The following is a 23518-nucleotide window of genomic DNA, read 5'->3' as shown; positions in this document are numbered from 1 at the left end:
CAGACTTCCATCCCATATTTATTAATTTGTCCCACAGTACATTTATGCTTCTTACAAATTTCTTATCCAGCAAGCAAGTTTTGTGTAATGTCCTCATGTATTTGCCTTGTAAACAACCATTAGTTTATAATTCCAGTGTGCCTGTGTGTTACCAGCAAGTGAAATTACCAGGCAATAGCACAACAGCCAGTGACAAAAAGTGGTACTGAAAGCCTTTCTCTGCTAAATCCTGGTTCTGTAATCTATCATGGAACGTTTTCTCATGGACACAGCGTACGCTAATCTTAAATTTGGGAGGAAAGCTGTTTAATTAAATTGTTGAATTATTTCCAGAATTACTGAATAGTACCAGATGAAGATGAGTTTCTGCTCTTAACCCTGTTCTCCCTGGTGATCACAATACAACAACCCTACAGCTCTCTTGCTCTAAAATCCATGTTTCTACCACAGCAATTAGAAACAGATTAATAGTTTTACTCTACTTAAGGGATAGTACCCTAGTGTTTAGGATGTCAACACAAGCATTTCATAAAATTGATCCTTACCTTGTAGCTAGCAACGGCTAGCTTGGATAGGCCATCTACGTAAGGACCATAAACACTGTGCTCTCTAACTTTCAATGACTGACGGCTTCTGCTTGGAAAAAAAAAGCAGATGACTGACTTAAGACAACGTTTATAGAAAGTCAATTTCTCACAGACAGATCTCAAACATTATGGTCTTACAAATACCATGATAAAGCACAGAACAAGGATGATAATGCAAACCAAGAAGCCTTATATCTACACGTAAAATGCTGACACATTTTGTCACTTCATAAAAGCTAGCATCAGGATGAGTTTACTCCAAGCTTTCAGTCTTACTACTTAATTTTGATTTAAAATGAAAGGATACTGAGATCAGGAAGAAACAAAAGCCATCCTTCGCAAATGCCTTAGGTGGGATCCATTAAGGCAAACTGGTTATGGAAACGAAGAGTGTATGACAACGCAGTACAGTGCCACTGACTCACCCTTTTGGGTCAAGAAGATCTCTGACTTTCTCATTGTATATCTCCATGTAGGATACTTCCACTTTGAAACTCTGCTCTTCGTTTTCCTCTTTCTGTGCTCTTTCAAAGAGTCCACTACAAAGTCTAGGGATTAATCCAGGTTGGTCAGCAGTACCCATCATTGTGTATGATTTTCCAGATCCTGTAAGAATGAATCTATGATTAGTGTGCATGCAACAAGGTTTCTTGCTGTGCAGAACACAGAAAGTAAATAGAGAGAAGAGGTTAAAAAAAAACCCCAAAAACAAATGTTGCATTTCAGTGACAGATATTTGTGCAGTTCTCTATTTTCATCAAACCAGTATTTGGCTAAAGACTATTTAATTGAAAGGAAAAGTTAGCCAAGAAACTTAGATCAAACTGACAGAAAAGACTTTTTTCAGGTAGATACAGTCTCACTGTAGATGACAACCCACAAAAACCCACGTGTGCCTCAAAAAGAAAAATCAATTGTGTAAGCATACTCATTTTTGCATGTTGCCCTTACAATTATGATTAAAGATTATTCTAACTGAAGAAGCAGAAAATATGAGTGATGCACTAAACTCAAGGATGATCACGGTCATTCTAAAGATTATAATCTAAGGTATGAAAAATAAGGGTAGTCAGCAGCAAGGGAGAAAATCCTATTTTTCACCCTGCCCACCTCACAGCTAAAGTTACAAAAGAGACAAACATTTTTTACCTACATCACATGGCATTTCTCCTGGAACAATGTCACAACAGCCGTGAAAAGGGTCTCCAGTCAGAACATAACACTTTTTGTATCAACAGTATTTCTCCCTTATGTCTGGAAGGGACTTACCAGTTTGCCCATAGGCAAAGATGCAAGCGTTATAGCCTTCAAAGGCATTCTGAAGAATATTCTCCCCAAGGCACTTGAAAACAACATCTTGACCTAAGAAACAACACACAAGCTAACGCTGTAACAAAGCGAGAGAGTTTTTTTTCCTTAATTTAGATTCTCCAGTGATTATGTAAAAGCAGTTGGTGATTTTTTGCTGTTGTGGCCTAAATCACATTCTGTGTTTGCTCCCTCTAGATGAGCAAGACCATCAGCCAGCAGATGTGCTCCGGATTTATGCTACTGCAAAAATTAGAAGCTGGAATTATCACATATATACCTGTATGTGCTTAAAACAACATCCTATCAATGTTCATGTTCAAAGGTTTATCAGCAAAAAATCAACTACCAAGTGCAGAATTTATTCCAGTGGTGAATGACACCATCTGAAAATATACACAGCCTGTACATTTTAACAACTGTCAGTTGATTTTAATCTATGGCAATTAGTAGAGCATTAGATTTTACTGCATACATATAAGATATTAAGTAATAAAAGTGATTTTTTGCAGAGAAGGAATCACAGCCATGTGGGAGATGACATAAAACAAGGTACTTGTTAGCAAAATATAAGGTATATCACATTTTTTGTAATTGAACCAAATCTGTAGGAACAGCTTTTTAGCTCATTTTCCGAGGAGAGGAAGAAATGCTTCATTTATTTGCTTATTACTTGTTTAAGCAAAATCTCTATTTTCAAACTTTCTTTTACAAACAGAAGAACTAAAGTCTTAACAAGACATGGCAAAACTTTATGGACTGAAAAGTCCTCTCAAATATGTTAATGGTCCTGAAAGTTTTTCCTTTCTCTCATTCATTGAAGTCTTCATCTTGACATCCAAGTCCAATTTGAATTTTACACATGCAAAATTCCCTGGCAAAACTCCTAACAACTGTGCCTGGCTAATGGAGCATATAAGTGGAATGGTTTTGTAGCAAGCACTTCCAATGTCTAAGAGACCATAATATAAGTGATAATACAGGTGATATAATATCTGTATTAATGTATATATGTGACATATATCACTTACATATTACAGGTGATATATATATAATACAGGTGCCTCCATTAGTTTGAGAAACAAAAAACTTACCTTCCTATGCAATTTGTACAGCTGAAAGTGAACATTATTCTCATTTTCTTGCTAAATTACTATTCATTAGTTATTTGCTAAAGAAATTAAAAACTAGAAGCATCTGCACCTTATTTTTCTTGTGATTTTTTTAAATAAATGCAAACAAGCTTAACTAAACCCCAATTTTAAAAGATAACAAGTATGATAGGAACAGATCACAAAACTGGTAATTCCAAATATATTTCATATTTTATCATAACTATTTGCCAAGATGTGCCACAATAATACATAGAAAATTTGAATCAAATACACATTCTCAACAGACCATATGAATTCACATAGTTCTATACTAAATTAGGCTTTTTTCAGTACATCATTAAGTTCTAATATGATGCCAACCTCCCATCAGCACTATGAAACAAAAATTACATGTAGAAATATTCCTCAAATCCTAAAAAGGATTTGATGTTTTTAAAATTATGGACTTGAAACAGTATTTTAAATAAAGATGCATATATGAGTAACCCATTATTGTGATGATTTTTCAATTTCCTACACTGCAAAAGGGTAGCAAAGCCTTTTGCTATCATCATCCTTAGAGAATAGAAACAGGAATGACTGAAGTTTTTCCTTTTTCTTTTGACAAGCAGTCATACAGTGGGAGGCACTTCATGCCATATGGTCTGTGCCCAAGAGCAAATATTGTACTTTAATGACATCATTCACACCTGGAGACAACAAGCACAAAGCTACAGTAAATATTACCTGCATATTTCTCTTTGACAGATTCATCCATAGACCAAAAGCAATGATCGTAAGCGAACACCTGCAGGAAGAAGGACACCTTATAAAAACTGTTGCTATATCAAACACATTATCCAAATTTTGACAGCATTGTATTATGTTGGCTAACATTGTGCTCCTCAGGGCATTCTGAGCATAATATATATTGCCACAGAATTACTTATATTCTATGAGTTTGAAGCCTAAACAAATAGTGCATCTTCTTACCCTTCCAATACCTAAAGGGGCTGACAAGAAAGCTGGAGAGGGACTTTTGACAAGGGCCTGTAGGGACAGGATAAGGGGGAATGTCTTTAAACCGACAGATGGGACATTTAGATTTGATATTAGGAAGAAGTTCTTCCCTGTGAGGGTGGTGACACCCTGGCACAAGTTCCTCAGAGAAGCTGTGGCTGCTCCATTCCTAGCAGTGTTCAAGGCCAGGTTGGACGGGCCTGGAGCAACCTGGTCTTGTGGAAAGTGTTCCTACCCATGGGAGGGGGGTTGGAACTGGATGAGATATAAGGTCCTTTACAACCCAAACCATTCTGTGATTCCATGATTATCCCATATGCCAGCCTGTTTCTTGCTTCTATTTCTGACTCTCTACTGTGTAAATCCTATTCCATGCTCTCTAAAAGTTTTCCATGTGGAAAGCCAGTGGATGTCAAGGAGCTCTTCTTATCTTCCTTTAAACCCATCCTTGCAATTCATTTTTCACAAGACTTTCTATTTTACAAAATGACAGATGTCCTCTGGCTGCTCTTGCCTACCATGTCCCCATGTCTCCCATCTACATAAATTAAAAACACACCTTAGGGTAGGAATCCCTCTATGTAGAAGAGAAGCAGGTATTTCTATACTGTTAACAAACAGAAGCAGTCATCCCCAAAGTGTAAGACTTATAAAGAACAACACAGAGCAATTTATAATGCTACTGTTCTTGAGATAAAATTAAACTTTTTAAATAGACAGGTTTCAATTAGATAAAACCAAACTTTTTAAATAGAGAATTTCAATTCATTCAAAATGCACAGGCATTTTTCATCATTAAAGCTGACCTGCAATAAGACAGTGTGTATTTTGGGACAGATGTTTGCAAAAATAACTCCCCATGGCATGTATTTGCAAGAAAAAAAAAAAAAAAAAAACCAAAAATCAGGGTAATGTTTGACCTACAGTCACATTGGCAAAATTTATTCTGTAGGAGAAAGGAAAAGGGAAGTGCAACGTGTTGCCCTTTGGCTGCTTATTTCTCCTAAAGCTTCATGAAGGCTGCTCTTTCCCCTTCAGCATTGCACATTCACCTTCCTAACCTGCATTCTAAAATTTCGTTTCATCTGTTAACACGTTTTTAAGTTCCATTTTAGTAAAGTAAAGATAAAACAAATCCTTCTCAAGTATTTGAACTAAAATAGAAAAATAATGCAGGAGTTGAAAATCCATACTACCAATATATCCCAACTTACTACCTACATTTATGAAAATGCTTAATATAGAAAAATCCTCGAAAATTTAATTTTGTGCTTTGCTTTGGTTTTTTCCCTATACTATGTTAACATCCCTGCATGAAGAGATAAAAGCGAGTTTCTTTATATCCTCTGAGGAAACAATGGCTTGTTTATTTAAAATTAAGGTGGGTTTTTTTTCCCTTTGAATTCCTTATACAATTAAACATGCTATTATAACATCCCAGGGCTTAATAAAACTATTAGCTATAAAATATTGGCTTAGTAAAATATTTGCTATAGGACCACATCAATAAAGCTGAATCCTGATATGATAGGGTAGAGATTGATGTCTTCATACGAAGTACAAAGTCACAGGATCATAAGCTGTAACAGCAAAATGAGTTTGCTTTAACACAAATATCAGAAAATGCTTTTAAAAGCCCACAAACAACAAGGAGTCTTCCATTCACAGTCTGTAATGCTGAGCAAGTATGTTCTCATTTGTTCCTGTGACTCATTATTTGGCACAGGCTGTACAGTGCTCTTCTGCAGCAAGGAGATGCTTTAAGTTTCTTTCTCAACAGCTGATCAACTGCAGAGCTGTTTTGTCAAAATGCTTTTAATATTTGGATAACCCAAGGCTGAATAAGTGATACAACAATTTTCACACAGTGACTTAATGTGCACTAAAAGCCTTTACCTTTGGTTGGGTCCTGCTGTTCCCCAAAGCATCAGGAGCAGAAAGGATTTGATACAGGGTTGGGGGAAGAAAGACAAAAGAAAAAACAAACTGTTAGTTGCAGTGACTGTAGCATAACTGCTCTATCATTAATGCCTCATCACTGGAGCTCTGTATTTAAAAAATTCATTTCTCTCCTAAGATCTCCCCTTGTTTACAGATTCTAAGTCATTTTATAAACCAATGCTCATATCTTTTCAGGAGTAAGATTTGAGATGCTGCTCTGAATAAGTTGATTTTTAACTCTAAAGCTACTGATTTTCCTCATGCTGCCACCATCTCTTCCTCATTCACTCCCAGTTTTTTCCTTCTTGTGACACTTCTCTCTCTAGCTTCATGGGTGTTACTGTCTCTTAAAAACAAAGTACCCAGGCAACGTAAAAATTTCCAAAACCACTTGAACAGGAACTTCAGATACGTTATTCAAGAGGAAATTTCAGAGTCCAACCCTTGGACTTGCCCAACTCAGCTCACTCATGGCTGCTGGGACCACAGAGCAGTTCAGGAGCAGAGACTAGCAATGCTTTCAATCTGTTATGTACATAATTTAAAAGTTTGCTTAGGGTTTTCTGCTTGTTTTTAAACAGCAAGTACAAAATTACTAGAGTGATCTTTAAAATAACAGCACAGCATCAGTCAATGCAATGCCCTGAAAGCAGGTTATGCAGCCTCCCCTTTACGGAAGATGGAAGAATGCAGCAAACGCACAACGAAGGAGCGATATTCTCATTGTCCTGGACCTTCTAAATGAGATTAAGAAGCTGTTGACATCAGTAACAAGTGAAGTCTTCTGACAAGCATCACTGATTTCTTTTGAACAGAGCAGGAGAAAGATATGGGAGCCATGTAAGATTACCCTCAGAGTTCTTGCTGCTCAGATGGGTTGAGAAGCAAGTTTAAAAATAGTAATTTCCCAGCACCATCTCTCAAAAATAATTATTTATTAAGCAAGCCCATCATCTCTTTTTACTCATGCTTGGATCTAATATGCATATCTGTATGACACAACAGGAACAACAGTAACTTTTCATAGCAGTCAGCGTAACCAGCTGTGCTAGATGATCATTTAAGCCAAGGCTGCCCCATGACAGGCAGGGGTCATTCAAGTAAAGGTCATTCAATGCAGGGTCATTCAAGTAAGCAGCAACAACATGCACCCTGCACTTGGCTAACTTTGAACAGAAGCTTTTTCAAGGTCTTCAGCATCATGCTTGCTGTAGACTCTTAACTGTTGCTTCTGGGTGAATGGTAGATATGGAGGTGCATTGAGAGAATCTCCTTCACCAGGGCTTTGATACCAACAGAGGACACTGGAGAGCACCTCTGGATCTTTGGCTGTGGCTGCCCCATACATGGAAGTGCTCAAGGCCAGGTTGGATGGGGCTGGGAGAAACCTAGTCTAGTGGAAGGCATCCCTGCCTGTGGCAGAGGAGTGGAACTAGATGATCTTTAAGTCCCCCTCCAACCCAAACCCATTCTGTCTTCATTCAAAGACAGATACAAGAGGATTTGGTTGGCTTTCTGTGCTCTGAAATGCTAGTGGAGCGCTTTGCTGAAGAACTTCACTTGTAAACTCCTGCTTACAAGGCAGTCTTGTTCCTATTCCTACAGAAAGACCATTCTTCCTGTAAAATAAGGAGAACAGCAAGCCTAGGTTCGAGTTTGAGTTCAGCACTCAGAGACGTGACACTGCTCTTAATTCAGCAAGAGGTAGCGCTCATATTGTCCAGCCCAGTCCCAAGGCAGGATTACAATGTGGCAATGCAGCCTCAATACAGGATGTATTATTATTTGGATTAAAACAGCAATAAGTATATAATCTCAGAAGTCCTATCACAGATACATTTTTAAGAGGATGTTAGGCTCTGTAAATCATGAAGCTTAATTCAGACTAAAGGTCTTTAAGTATCTAATTTTCTAAAGAGCTGCACAAACACACTAACCCATGTCTTACAGCCTCACTTAATCCCAACACAAGCAAAAAGAAGCCCTACATCTAAGAAACGCAGCATACAGCATTTAGGATACAGCAGAGATATCTAGAGCTGTAGTTCTGTGTACTTTAGGCCAAGAAAAGAATAAATCGGACAAGTTTTTCCCTAAGGAAAGCATTAACAGTGCACACTGCATTACGCAGCATTGTGCTGAGCATGTGAACCCATCAGTGCAGCAGCTGCGATAGCTGGGCCCAGAAATCCATGAAAAGATTTTCAGCCTGATTCAAAATCCTATGGGAAATTGCTGCACCCACAGCAGCCTGCTTAGCTACAAGCACAGATGAGAAGTGATGGGTGTTTTGAGGCTCCATGCCCAAGTACGGTGCACTGCTACAGTCCATCTCAGCAGTGATGAAAAAGTAAACACCAAGCTACAGCATCACCTTCAGAGCAGGGAAGTATCTCCTACAACAAAACCACAGATGACGGCAAAGTATGCAAAGAACATTTTCTATGGTTGAGAGTGGCATTAGCAAAAAACATCCAGAGGATCCTAATACTGACAACTTGTAACTGTAATGAATAGTAAAGAATTGAAGTAGTTCTAAAGCAGAAAAGATCATGTAGTGTTGTGTCACCTGCAAACTGCTCACACCAAACCCCACATCCAAACCAGCATCTGCAAGGTAGAGGGTGAAAGGAGCACACAGCATAGTGATTGGGGCAGGACTCAAAGCACCAGCCAGTGGCTATCCAGATGTTACCACCAAGGACAGGGCCATTTCAGAGGTGAAGGCAGGACTTGTTTTCGCTCCTATGCTGGCAGGCAGCAATTTACATCTATCTCAGATGCAGCAGAAACATCCAGGAGAGGAAGGGAAAACTTATCTTTTAGGTACTGAAGAATGTCACTAAGATGTACTCAGCTACGTATTTTCACCTGAATCAAGACTGACAGGAATTCCCTCCACCAGCTCCCCTTTCACCTTTTTTCAACTCGCTGTCTGACAGAAGAAGGTGGAATCTAATGTATCTAAGGTTTCTAAAAGTAAAAAAAGGAGAAAGAGAATACTCTAAAAAAACTGCCTATGTTTATTACTATGTTGTTTGTTGCAACCAAGTGAATATACATGTTGTCTTGAGAGTGAAGACACGCAGCCATGAGTAGTTATTTATTTTTAAGCTAGCTCTTACACAGTATAAGCTTCTTCATCCGGACACATTTGGTTTCCTATGAAAATGCTAGTGGTTTCACAGATCTCAGGCACAGTTTAAGCACCAGATAGAAACACAACAGCTCCCAGCTGAGACCACCAGCACATAATTCTATGTCCAACACCACTACCATTTCTCTTTTCAAAAAGTAATAGGATACCCAATTGAATTACAGAATGTTTTGGGATGGAAGGGACCTTGAACCCCAGCTTTCTCAGTCTATCTCCATAGCAGAGGTGTTCCAGCCCTCGGAGCATCTTTGTGGCCTCCTCTGGACTTGCTCCAACAGCTCCATGTCCTTCTGGATGCAGGACTGCAGGGGGGGTGGGTCTCACCAGAGCAGAGCAGAGGCAGAGAATCCCCTCCCTTGACCTGCTGGTCACGCTGCTGGTGATGCAGCCCAGGACATGGCTGGTTTCTGGGCTCAAGCTCACACTGTCGGGTCATGGTGAGCTTCTCATCAACCAACACCCCCAAGTCCCTCTCCTCAGGGCTGCTCTGTATCCAGTGTCTGCCCAGCCTGTGTTTGTGCTTGGGATTGCCCCCAGGTGCAGGACCTTGCACTTGGCCTTGTTGAACTTGATGAGGTACTCAGGGGTTCACCTCTTTAAATTGTCCAGATCCCTCCGGATGGCATCTCTTTCCTCCAAAGTGTCAACTGCACCAGACAGCTTGACATGTGGTTAATAATAGTTAAAGTATATATTTAAGCACAATAAACTACTGTGTTCAGCATCAGTTATTAGCACTATTTTAATAACATTTCAAATGAAATTTTATTCTGGCTTTCCATGTTCAAAAGGAGAGGGAAGGTAAAGCAACCTTAAGCATATTTGAGATTCTGCATATCGCACGGGGAAAATGCAACAGCAAATGAGGTGAAACATTACTGGGAAGAGGCAAGGACAGCTCAGACCTTATCTGTTCTGTTTGGCTGACCCAGCAGCTCAGAGATAGCAGCCAGCTGGCAAATCAGCACATGCTCTAAATCAGTCACAGCACATCTTGCTTTTTGCCTGAATCACAAATGGGCAGATGGGGCAAACAGGAGGAGAAAGGTGGGAGGCAGCATGCCAGAAAAAAGGGAAAAGAGGTAGAGAAGCAGTAGGACAGGATCGGAGAAGCCAGACTACTTTTTTTCTGTTCTGTTTTTCTTTTTCTTTTCTTTTCCTTTTTTTTTTAAAAAGAGAACATTTCCTATGCCAACAGTGACCGCAACAACATCCAAACTATAAATTTGGTTGGTACTGCTCGATGGCACAAGGTTACTCTAAATTTACAGAATTGGAACATAGCATTTTACCATTTGCTTCTGGAACAGTGAAACAGAATAAGAATTTGAAGGTTAAAAAAAGGGGGGGGGGAGAGGGAGGGAACAATTCCAACAATAACTATGAATTAAGAAAATCTCAGCAAATCTCCAGAAACTCTGATTGCTTTCCACTTTCAATCTTCCATAACCACTACAAAACCAAGCATATCAAATTCCAATATAATAAGTACTGTTTCATGCCCTCAAGCAGGAACTGCTTTCAGGAACTAGAAAACAACTAAAACCAGAAAAACATATTGATAGGCAAGAACTACTTGGGGTTTAACAGCAGAAATGTGTATCTCCCAGCTCTGTAAAGCCACATATTCATGCTTCTTGCTGAGTTAGTTTGCCTTAAATCAATTTTTATTCACACACATTAAAAAAGCTGGCATTATATGTCATCACAATTTACCCTTCAGCTGTAGGAACTCCACTTTGTGGCAAGTTCAATTTTTTTTAAGTTTGTACAGATATAACACAAACCACTGTGTTTCTGAAACTTCTTAAATCTAGTACCAGGTAAACTATTCATACCCCAAAATCACAGACCCTGTCAGAACACTCACAGCTATAGACACCATATAGAGTTCTGTATCCAGCTTTGTGCTCCCCAGCACAAGAGGGACAAGGAGCTGCTGAAGTGAGTCCAGACGAGGCTGCAAAGAGGCTCCAAGAGCTGAAGCGCCTCTGCTATGGAGACAGGCTGAGAGAGCTGGGCTTGCTCAGCCTGGAGAAGAGAAGGCTCTGGGAAGACCTTATTGTGGCCTTTCAATAACTATAGGGGGCCTACAAGAAGTCTGAAGAGGGATTTTTTTGCAAGGACACGTAGCAATAGGATAAGGGGGAATGACTTTAACCTGACAGAGGGGAAATTTAAATGAGATATTAGAAAAAAGTTCTTCCCTGTGATGGTAGAATGACACTGGAACAGGTTGCCCAGAGAAGCAGTGGCTGCCGCATCCCTAGGAGGCCAGGTTGGACGGGGCTTTGAGCAAACTGTTCTAGTGGAAGGTGTCGCTGCCCATGGCAGGGGGTTGGAACTGGATGAGCTTTAAGGTCCCTTCCAATCCAAACCATTCTGTGAAAATACAAGCCATGACGCCTGCTTTACACTTTCAAGCAAATCTGGAAGAGAAAAGCCCTGTTGCAGCTTTACCTTCACTCTCACTCACTGCACACAAAAGGACAAGCAGTCCCAATATGGTCTCAGTACTGAGTCAAAGGAAAGAAAGTCCAGCATAGCACCTAGAGGACAAATGGCAGATGGCCTCCAGAGGTCCCTCCCAGCCACAACCATTCTGTGATTCTGAGATTTTATTACTAACATGTCGCAGACAAAAGCAGAACAATCACTATGCCGGGTTCTGACACAAACACACAACTGCATCATATATCACCTATTCCCCTTAACCAAATAACTAATGCAACACATGTAGGCCAAGTGGTATTAAAACGCTGAGTCCCACTGGAGTCTGGTTTATGCATGGTATCCTCCAATTAATGCTGTTCTTATGGAGCCTTGTTATTACCTCCATAGCAATACTGCGCTCTTCGAGAGAAAAGCACACTGCCCTATTTCAGAAAAAGTTTTTTTGCTAACAGAAACAGTCTCTTTAAAACAAAATCCCTACATTTGTCAAAGAAAATCTGAAAGAGCATACACAGTTCAAAGCCTAAAAGGAACAAAAGTAATCACTGTTGCTTGGAAAATTCCTCCAGTGCTCGGAGGCATTCCAGGCATAGTTGGTGGTTACTTAGTTTCTACTGACAAAAGTAATTTTTGCCAGCTCACTCAGGAAAAAAAAAAAAGAGAAAACCACAACCAAACCCCAAGAACTCAGCTGACCAGCAGCTTTGTGGGTTTGGGGTGTTTCTACTTGGAGCTAAGCTTTCAGTATTGCCAGTATAATAACCTGCTTAGACCTGACCACACTGAAGTGGTGCATGATGTATCCCATAAAGCTGGTGTTATGACAAGGGGATTACAACTTTATCCTTTTGTTTGTAAACACTTGGATGTCAGGATACTGTTGTGTTCTAGCGAATGTTTGGTGAACAGACAGTACCCAAATTTTCAATTACTACTGTGAACTTATTCACAGTTTTTTAATAGAGCCTCATGTAGCTATCATTTTATAACGATGGGAGAGAGGAAAGAAGCCCTCTTATGATTTGGCAAGCTATTAACTTGACCAATAGATCCCCACATGAAAACATGATGGTCCTAGGCCTGGAATTTGGCAAAAAAGCTGTTCTACCTGTGAGACAACTGCACAATTTGCTTTCACAGAATCGCAGAATGGCTTAGTTTAAGACCTTAAAGCCCACCTAGTTCCAAACTCCGTTGTCACAGGCAGGGACACCTTCCACTAGACCAGGTTGCTCCAAGCCCCATCCAACCTTGGCCTTCAACACTGCCAGGGATGGGGCAGCCACAGCTTCTCTGGGCACCCTGTGCCAGGGCCTCGCCACCCTCACAGGGACCAACTTCTTCCCAAGATCTCATGTAAATCTCCACTCTGTCAGGTTAAAGCCATTCCCCTTTGTCCTGTTCCTACAGGCCTTTGTCAAAAGTCTCTCCAGCTTATATAGTCTCCAGTTTATATACTGGGCATGACATGCTGTGCTATGGAATAGTTCGGGTCAGGTGTCCTGTCTCTGCTCCCTCCTCACCAGCAGAGGATGAGAGGCTGAAAAGTCCTGAATTCAGAGTATGTACTACTTAGCAACAACTAAAACATCACTATTATCAGCATTATTCCCAGACTAAAGCCAAAACTATTAATAGTGCACCAGCTACTAGGATGAAAAAATAACTTAGAGCTAAAACCAGGACTCACTATGACCTCTATTTTCTGTCAATACACAGAATTAATCTGCAATTAACGCCTAATTTTCTATGAGAAAATGAACATGAGCCGGCTTCAGTGTGCGCTCGCAGCCCAGAAAGCCAACCGTATCCTGGGCTGCATCAAAAGGAGCATGACCAGCAGGTTTAGTCCGGCTGGAGACCGGTAACGAGTGGTGTCCCTCAGGGATCGGGGTTGGGACCGGTCTTGTTTAACATCTTCGTCACTGACATGGACAGTGGGATTGAGTGCGCCCTCAGCAAGTTTGCCGATGACACCAAGCTGTGTGGTCCGGTTGATATGCTGGAGGGAAGAGATGCCAACCAGAGGGACCTCAACATGCTTGTGAGGTGGGCTGATGCCAACCTTATGAAGTTCAACCATGACAAGTGCAAGGTCCTACACCTGGGTCGGAGCAATCCCAGGCACAGCTACAGGTTGGGCAGAGAAGAGATTCAGAGCAGCCCTGCAGAGAAGGACTTGGGGGTGCTGGTGGATGAGAAAATGAACATGAGCTGGCTTCAGTGTGCGCTCACAGCCCAGAAAGCCAACCGGATCCTGGGCTGCATCAAAAGGAGCGTGACCAACAGGTCGAAGGAGGTGATCCTGCCCCTCTACTCTGCTCTTGTGAGACCTCACCTGGAGTACTGTGTGCAGTTCTGGTGTCCTCAACATAAAAAGGACATGGAACTGCTGGAACAAGTCCAGAGGAGGGCCACGAGGATGATCAGGGGACTGGAGCACCTCCCGCATGAAGATAGGCTGAGGAAGTTGGGGCTGTTCAGCCTGGAGAAGAGAAGGCTGCATGGAGACCTCATAGCAGCCTTCCAGTGTCTGAAAGGGGCCTATGGCGATGCTGGGGAGGGACTCTTCATTAGGGACTGTAGTGACAGGACAAGGGGTAATGGGTAAAAATTAAACAGGGGAAGTTCAGATTGGAAATAAGGAGGAAATTCTTTCCTGTTATGGTGGTGAGACACTGGAATGGGTTGCCCAGGGAGGCTGTGAATGATCCATCCCTGGCAGTGTTCAAGGCCAGGCTGGATAAAGCCCTGGGTGGTATGGTTTAGTGCGAGATGTGCCTGCCCATGGTAGGGGGGTTGGAACTAGATGATCTTAAGGTCCTTTCCAACTCTAACTGCTCTATGATTCTATGATTCTAAATTGTGTTATGAAGCCCCAATTCCAGAATAGCTACCACTTTGAACATTTTTATTTTTTAGGGTTTTTTTGTGAGCAACTTGACAGCTCACCAAACAACACACAGTTCAGCTGGTGTAATGCAAAGGTAAGCTGCAGAGAACAAAACTGTGTTTAGAGCTCCTTAACTCCAGCTTCTTCATACTAAGGTTTGGAAATGCTTATTTTAAAAATGCAGGGGCTTTTTTTCTTGTGTGGCAGGTGGGATTTAGGAGACCTTATGATAACCACCATGAACAATTAAGCTTCTTCAGCTCTGAGGTTAAATACACCAAAAGCACATTCACAAAACAATTAGATAATTATCTCAAAGAGAAATTTTATCATAAATTTAATACAGACTTTTTTTCTTTGTGAAGCCTTTCTAATGTCAAATAGCCATGCCTACTTTTGCAGCCTTCTGCCTAGAAAAGCGCTTTCGACTTCTGTGTGTGCATTTATGGCAGAGCTACCAGGGCAGAGGACCTGTCACCTGGTCTCTTGGGGGAAAAGAAATCTTTCAAAGCAACTTTTCCTGTCTGTTTTCAGTCCGTTAAAGCAGTCTAGAGCATTATTTTGGAAAGATTTGTCTCACTGTTCTCACTTGAAAACAATCTCAAGGCTTACTGCAATTCCTTGTTGCAAGATGTTTTTTCCTACAGACTCAGCAAAAGGATAGAAGTTGGGAACAAGCCAAACCAGTGCCAGTACCTCCTCCACCAATAGGAACTGCACCAGACAAACTCCCCGGGCACTTCCCTTGTACAGGATTTGCGAACTGTCAACACTCCTTCACTTCACAAAGAAAAACATGCTGACATCCAGAGACACTTCTAAGGGCAGTCTAATGGCAGCTGGAAGTAGAAAGTAGAGGTGGGAAAGAGGGGTGGCAGGAGAGAGGAGTACTTTATGAGCACCTAGGAATGAGAGCAATTTTTTTTTAATCCCTGACAGGGTATTTTAAAAACTCCTTCTGCAGAGAAGCCCGATGTATCATCCAATTCATAAACTCATTATTGCCTCTACTTTAAACCTTCTTGAATTTGTCTTCCCTGAAAATACAAATACATAATCCAGAACCATTGTGGAAGAGTTGTTTGTTGTTTTTTTTTTCCTCAGCAACCCAGCTTTATTTACACACACATACCTAGCTATACACAAGTGTGTGCATCCATTCAGTATCCTCTGACAAAAAACCCCCACCAATATACTTCAGCACCTCTCTACTTCAAACAAGGAAGAGAAAAAGAGAACAGTCCATGATCAAGAACAAGAGCCATATGCAGGAGTAAGAGCGAATCTGCAGCCATGGGTGTTCCAAGCCTCCAGAGTAGCCCTCAAGCTTTCCACCCCCATAGGAAGCAGGCAATCACTGCAAGTTACACAAATTACTGCAGAACTCTTCAACCCAAGGAAACAAATGATTCAGTGAGAACTTTCAGAAAATTTTGGGAATGTTGTCTATTTCTTTTAGATACTAACTCCCTCTAAACACAGTGCGTAGAAGAGGTGCCTCTCCTATGCTCAAATTTTTAATAGAGATTATTTTTAATTTTAATTAAATGCATACTTGTTATTTCCCTTCCACTGAATTACTTGGGCCATGAAGAAGCTCTACAGTATAACACCCACCACCATACACTTCCTTCTGTATAGACCACATCCCCAGAGAACTTACAGTCATTTCTCTCATGACTGTCCATGCAATTTATATTAGATAATCACAGAGACTGTAACTCAGGAGAAACCTTCCACCTTGGTCTAAATAACAAATCAAACTACCCTTTCCATGTGGTAAGTCAATGCATGGATTGTTTTGGATCCAACTCCAAATTAGGGACTCAAGCAGTATTTAAAAATACATACATACACTTAAAATCACAAATGATGTTGATCTAATTGTGTATGGGGAGGAGGGAGAAGATAGGAGCTGTAGGCAAGAAGGGTAGGTCATCAGCATAGAAGTTATTTGTCTTTCCATCATGGTTCAGTAACTGCCTGGATTTCCTTACTTCAGCACACACGTTTCACGATCACAGAGATAAGCCAGAGATTGTTGCACAATGTCTACATACTTTCAACTCAAACCTCTCATTGACATCGAAGGAGCCTGCAAGGTGAAAGAACAGCACAATGCATCGGAACCACTTGAGTAAAGGAGGAATCCAAGCACGGCAGCTTGTCAAGACACTGGCATCTCAAAAAGAGAGCACTTCAAAAAAGTCTTGACATACATTAGAAGTCCCAAACATTCAGCTATACTAAAATTAGTGTCTGATCTCTCTCAAAAAAAGAGAAAAGCTTGTCATACTGTCTTTCACTCTTCCCAAGAAGACAGACTATGTAACCTCCCTCCCCCAGTCACCTCTTTCAATACTGTCTGTATTCCTCCAACCCATTTTAGCAAACTTGACTGATAGCATGAAGATAAGAAAGCAGACAGCAGTCAATATCCCTGTCACCACCCCTGGAGTTAATCAAAAGACGTGTAAACAAGGTCCTTAGGGACATGGCTTACTGGTGGGCTTGGCAGTGCTGGTTTAACGGTTGGACTTGATCTCAAGGGTCTTTTCTAACCTAAATATGATTCCAATATTCACTTTGATATTTCCCATATGCTGAACACCAACAGAAATTTGAAGTATTTTGGCATGCACCAATATACTACTTTTTCTTCAGGAAGATTTCAAGCCTAGCATTCTATTTATGCAAACTCACTCAAACAGTTCAGCAGATGCAAGATTACAGTTCTGCCATGAGCGATGTTAAGAAGGGATTGCTTTCCCCACCTACATGTATCCTCACTACAGAAAGCAGGAGTTACTATCTGTTGTCATTTTCCCAAATTATAATGAGCTTTCAGGACTGAAAATTTACTACTAGAGTACTTGGCATGAAGAAATAAGTAAAACATTTGCCCCAGAGAAACTAAGACTAGAAAGAACCATCAAGACAAGCAGCCTAGATCCCTCCATAGCCCCTCTGACTACTGCTTTTCAGGGTGACATTTGTGCACCAAACTGCTCTTCTGCCTGACCTAGAAAGAAATCCTTATCCCCACTGTACATTCAAATCAGCTGTTCTTTTCTCAGCACAAGGATGGTAAATAGGCTATAATTGACCTGTTTGCTCAGAAGCAAAGGGAAAATACAGTGTATTATGAAAATTACAGGCAAGCCCTCACCATGACAGCTCAGATCCCATGTCCTGTATATGCCCTACTAATGGCTCCAGACTGCTGAAAAAATGTCATAGTGCTCTAGGCAGAATTAAACTTGCTTAAATCTAGAATTACATAAAAGCAATGCATCAAGAACATGTTCTGAAGACAAAAAAAAAAACCAACCCCAAAACAAACCAAACCAAACCCCAAACATCTCTGGAGTAAAAAGGAAAGACAGATATTCAGCTTGTGGGCACACAATGCATGCAATGAAGCCAAGATGCAGCTGAATGTACAGCTACAAGACAGAAACCTGAAGGTGCAGCAGTCGTTGGCTACCAGACTAAAATACTGCTTCCATATCCAGCACTTCCATTTCTTGCTCTCTGAAAAATATCAATTTCTTCAGTATTTGAGGGTAAAGCCCAACTATTTCTTTCTAAATAAGTGCTACTGATTCACCACAACATTCCTCTGTGCCTCTAAATTTCCTAAATTCATCTTTTGTCCACATGATGAATTTACACATCTGCTTTGTCTATTCTTCTCCCTCCCACCTCAACAAATCACTGTGGTCATTTTTAAGTGTAGGAAATATTTTGTGAACTATTCCCCAGTCAACACACCACATAACTATTTCAAAGCACTGCAGTTCTTTCATGCCCATTGTGTTCCAACTGAAAGCTCTCATTTGGGAAATCAGATAATCCTGAAGTATTTAATGGGGAAGGTAATTTTGAATAACCTTTAATTCCCTACTTTTTGTTCCAGTGATCTTTATTTATTCTTGTGTACAAAAAATCCCCTAAACACTTCTACCAACACCCTTCACTTCCAAAACCCAGTCTGGCAGCTGCTTTAGTGCTTGTATATTACTATTTGTGATTTATTCATGCTGGGAAAAAATAAGAATCAGTAACATGCATTAGCAAAGAAGTATGACTGGTAGTACCAACTGCAGAAGCCACAATGTAGACAGTGTAAAAGCATCTGACCACAAACTAATTCCAAAGTTAGCTAGCTGGAATAGGCATTGCAACTGGGGATGGCAAAGCTATGCATAATTTTTGGCTGACAAAACATTCTTCCAGAGACTATGGCCTGCAGCGCTGTAAGAAGCAATCAAGGATTAAGTTATCATTTCACAGCTCTGGCAAGAGAACTCAGGTATTTAGCAAGGTGAAACATGCACCCTGCACCATCAGTTATCCTTTTTATCCAAATAAATTGTGTCAGACTAAATCCTGCCATGAACTTCCCTGCCAACCCATCTCCTGGGCTCTGGACACTGGCCAATGACTTGTTCATTCTTGCCAGCTCTCGTGCTATCCCATGGCAGGGTAAAGACATGTTTGTACGGAGGATATAATTCCCACCCTACAGCAGACTGACAGGAGACCGTTCCTAGTACTCTTATTAGGCACCTAAAGAGTGCAAACATGAGTCCTTCAGTCTGTCACTAACTTTATATCACGTATACTACAGCATACCTGAATAAGTGATGCAGGGCTTTTAGATGAGAAGTATGCCCCACAGGTTTTCACTAAGTCTTTCACAGGGAATTCAGGTAAATCCCGCAGCACTGGCAGCAAATCTTCCCCCAGCAGCTTTGAAGCACCTACAGGCCAAGGTCAGAGGCACTGCTAAATGTGCAGCAGCTGCCAAACAGATTTTCTCCTTCCTCACTCTTATCACTAATTACTTCTAAGAGCGTCCCCAAGCAACGCCATCTATTCGCTTCCTCTGCTGCTCTTGAACACAGAGCTGTTTATCTCCCCAGCATGCCTTTTCTTTTGAAATTCCTTTCGACACCTCTCCCTCAAAGAAAACCCCAAAGAACCCAAAAGCAACCCCAAAAGGAGCCTTAAACCCTCTCATAAAGTGTTCCTGGAGCAAAAACTGTTTATGATTGTAGATACATAACAAAAAAGTCTTTTTCATGATGTTATGTGTGCCATACTACATGCAGTTCAGGCCAATTAAAGGTTCATTTTATGTTCAAATGTCCTGTGCTGCAAGAATGCAGCTATGCAGCTATTTAAGTACCTACTCACTCACTTATACAATGTGAAAGACCTCAAAATAAGGAAAATAGCACATAGAGCAGGGAACCAGAGCTGGCTAACAAAACTCTCTGCACCAGGAGCCGCATATGAATGAGCCACCATGACTAAATGTGTAATAACTGCAGGTCAGATCCTATGCTAGTTGTGAATTCAAAGCCCAGAACCTTTTTCTGGACTAAAGCATCTACGATGTCCATCCTGGATGGTGAAAAAAGTTATTTGGCTTTTCTGTAAACTCTGACATAATAAACTGGTTTTTTAGAAAGTCCTAATGAACAAAACTATCAATTACTCAGAAAGTGAGACCTGAGTGCTGGTTCCCACTGCCAGGAATGATTAATATAAAATGCATACTCAGGCACTGCAGAAAATGTAGAAATAACTTCATTCTCATCACTGATCATGAGAACAGCTTGTGGCCTGGTAGTACAGGGATAAACCAAAAGTTTCTGTGTCACCAGTCAATCCTGCTATAAAGTGTTGTAATTAAAGAAGGAAACCCCCTCAATAATCCAGAAAAGCAGTCACATTTCCTTGTTGTAGTCTAATGAAATTTCTAGCTCCTGCTTCTGAATTCTCCACCTAAATATGCATCCTTCTTAAAATAATTCTACCATGACTAGAAGGCCACATTTTAACCATGCTGTTAGGGTGGTGAGGCACTGGAATCGGTTGCCCAGGGAGGTTGTGAGTGCTCCATCCCTGGCAGTGTTCAAGGCCAGGTTGGATGAAGCCTTGGGTGGGATGGTTTAGTGTGAGGTGTCCCTGCCCATGGCAGGGGAGTTGGAACTAGATGATCTTGAGGTCCTTTCCAACCCTAACTATTCTATGATTCTATGATTCTAACCAAATACTATGTAATTTCTTTGTGAAGTGTATGTGGATGTAGTCTATGTTTGATATGGGTTTGGTTACATTCTGGGCACAATATTCTCTGAAGAAGCTGAAATTCTGAAAGTACAAAAACTTAAACCAAGTAAAAGATAGAAAGTCATCTCCAACCTAAAATCTGACCTGTTTACCTCCTCATACTGCTCTGTTGTTCCACAGTAGCCACTTGCACCAGACACTTGCTAGCAGCTGGTTTCACTTAAACCTCTCTTTCCCTTTTCCAATGATCTATTTGGGAGACAAAATGTGGTACGCGCCATGTGGAAAGTGTTCTGTATTCTGCGGTCTCAGTGATTATTTCAGTGATAGCATGATAGCTCACATACATAGTTAAGGAGTCATTCATTCTCCTGAAAAAAAAAACAACACAAAGGTAGTATCACATGAACTCCCAATGCCAAGTTTGCATTGCAAAGAAGCTATTTTAAGTCTGCAAGTGCAGGCTACACAGCTAGTTGCTGGTATTCATAAACAGTAATGAGATGTCAGTCTTTCATGTGTGCTGAAAGGAGTCAAATGCTGGTTTCTGCTGAATTCTAACTTTGAACTTCCAGATTGCCTGCTGGTTGTCTCTTATAACTGAAGTGTCTTGCTTTTAGATGCAAGTTGTTGCCTGCGTGACTGTGATCCATATGGGACAGCATATGCAAAAGCACTTTATATGACACAATTGTGATTTAGTACTGTATGCAGCAGTGCCCCTGTAAACAATAATAAAAGCAGATGTTTCTACACGTATCAAGAGAATCCCTTTTAATTATTTTAAACATACACATCACCAAGAAAGGCATTATTTTTGCTAATGCTAAACCAAATTCAGAGATTAGAAAGGTGCTGAACAATACCTGCAGCTCATCCTAGAGTAGAGAAGACTGCAGGAAGACCTTAGAGCAGCTTCCAGCCTGTAAATGGCCTGACAAGAAAGCTGGAGAGGAACTTTGGACAAGGGCAGGAAAAGATAGGAAGAGGGGGAATGTTTTTAAACTGACAGAGGGGAGATTGAGATGAGCTCTTAGGAAGAAGTTCTTCCCTGTGAGGGTGGTGAGGCCCTGGCACAGGCTGCCCAGAGAAGCTGTGGCTGCCCCATCCCTTGGCAGTGTTGAAGGCCAGGTTGGACAGGGCTTGGAGCAGCCTTGTCTAGTGGAAGGTGTCCCTGCCCATGGCAGCGGGTTGGAACTGAATGAGCTTTGAGGTCCCTTCCAATCCAAACCATTCTCTGATTCTATGATTCTATGAATTACAAAAAGCAGTTATAAATGTCTATGTTGGGGAACAGGAAGATACTGGAATTTTAACAGATGAACAGCACTGACTTAAACAGTTTGTAGCCACTCCCTTGCATCACCCATACGGTGTTTCTCTAAATCCAAAAGACATCAGACAGGCCTTCTTGAGAAGCTGAAAACCAAATACGATTTTTTTTGCTAATTTAAGGCTATACATCTAACCCTTAACACACTTCATGTAGTATGACGAAACAAGAACTGTTAATCAAATGTACTCCTAAAATGTCACTGCTGGATTCTGTGGTTACTGCATCATCCACTTGAAGTCACATAGCAGATTTGCAGTCACACTTTAAAAAACAAGAACCCAACATAACTCAGTGTGGAATTTAAGAGTCAGCTGGTCTCCTTCCCGTTTGTATCGTTACCATATAAAATACTGTGTAATAATAAACCGTGAAGTTGTAGCCAAAATATTACATCTCTTCCCAGCGAAGTAGGGGGATGATTTTCAAGCTTCCACACTACATGGTACAAGCAGAGAAACTCAAATGCGTGGAAGCTGCAATGCTTTACAGTTAGACCACATACATCAGTTAAACTCAACTGTCGCCTTTTCCATGTAGACATTTTCCTGACAATAACTGCCCCAAACGGTGCAGATGTATCAACTCAATGGCATGTTACTTCCTTAAAAAATGAAACAACCCCCCCACACATACAAGTTGCTCAAGAAAACATTAATGTCTGACCTGTTTTGGAGGGGGCTTGTAACGGAAACAGGAAGAGGGGCTCTCTATTCGAAAGGAGGAAAAGCTATTTCATGAAAATATACTAGTAGTCTTGTTAAAAATAGTCTACAGTGTATTTGGGGGTTAGCTGTTCCACAGAGATCACACTTTCCACCACTATAAATTATCACATATTCATAAAAACAGTAACTGAAGGGAAAAAAGGAATCCCAAACCTGACTGGTTTACAAAGAAGTTTGCTATATACCACCAGTTAGCATATATTTAAAGAGACAAACTGCAAATATGCAGCACAACTGAAGAGCCACACATGGAGCTAGTATTTTCCATCTGAACAGGGTGGGAGGAAAGAGTCAACAGCCAAAATTCTCCCTGAGAGTTGACACATTGTCTGTCTCATCTGGAGCACAGCGCTAAGATCATGCAGCCCCCATAGTAAAATGACTTTTAACAGCCCTGCATATACTTTCCTTTTTCAGATTCCCTGCTCTTGCTAGCAATAGTATCACACCAGCCATGGCAGCAATGGTTGAAGCCATAGTGAAAAATAAGTGTTTTAGCTGTTATGCCATCTAGAAATGCTTTTCAATCTTCACACACACACACACACGCACTTGATAAAACCGTATTAATTTTCTAAAGGACCTGTGTGAGCCCTGAAGGAACAAATTCACATCTACAGGCAGCAGACCTTATTTCTTCTGCAGACCTTTAGGGACAGTGCCTGGCACCCATGGCCACCTCTCACAGTCAGTTCTAAAACAGCACTGGAACCAGTCTTTTGGATGTGCTAAGCTATCCTCCTTCTCTTGCTGACAGGAAGCAACAAAGCAAAAGCTGTCAGTTTGCAGGCAGGTTGGGAGATCATCCAAGGTCAGCTGCCCTAGGCTAAAGCTTATGTTGCAAAAGAAACAATTTGTTAATAGTTGTTTTCCCCAAAACACAGCCCTGAAAAGTGGTGGGTAGAAGTCATCTCTCTTC

At 41.0% G+C, this 23518-nt stretch overlaps 1 protein-coding gene across 4 annotated transcripts in view; it reads right to left on the bottom strand.

The window, feature by feature from the left end:
• KIF13B (kinesin family member 13B) overlaps positions 1-23518 on the bottom strand; it is a 132222-nt gene that overhangs the window by 71891 nt on the left and 36813 nt on the right. For 2 of the 4 annotated variants that reach the window (XM_065681885.1, XM_065681887.1), the window contains exons 3-7: positions 5906-5921; positions 3737-3797; positions 1857-1949; positions 1013-1193; positions 546-633 (exon numbers count right to left, since the gene is read on the bottom strand). In XM_065681885.1, coding sequence (XP_065537957.1) covers positions 546-633; positions 1013-1193; positions 1857-1949; positions 3737-3797; positions 5906-5921 — 439 coding nt within the window. The remainder of the gene's footprint in view (positions 1-545; positions 634-1012; positions 1194-1856; positions 1950-3736; positions 3798-5905; positions 5922-23518) is intronic. The other 2 variants (XM_065681886.1, XM_065681888.1) reach the window with 1 other exon arrangement.

This window comes from Lathamus discolor, chromosome 5 (assembly GCF_037157495.1).
Source record: "Lathamus discolor isolate bLatDis1 chromosome 5, bLatDis1.hap1, whole genome shotgun sequence".
Taxonomy (NCBI): domain Eukaryota; kingdom Metazoa; phylum Chordata; class Aves; order Psittaciformes; family Psittacidae; genus Lathamus; species Lathamus discolor.
The sequence above is the reverse complement of the archived record's forward strand: the minus strand, read 5'-3'. Positions and strand labels throughout refer to the sequence as shown.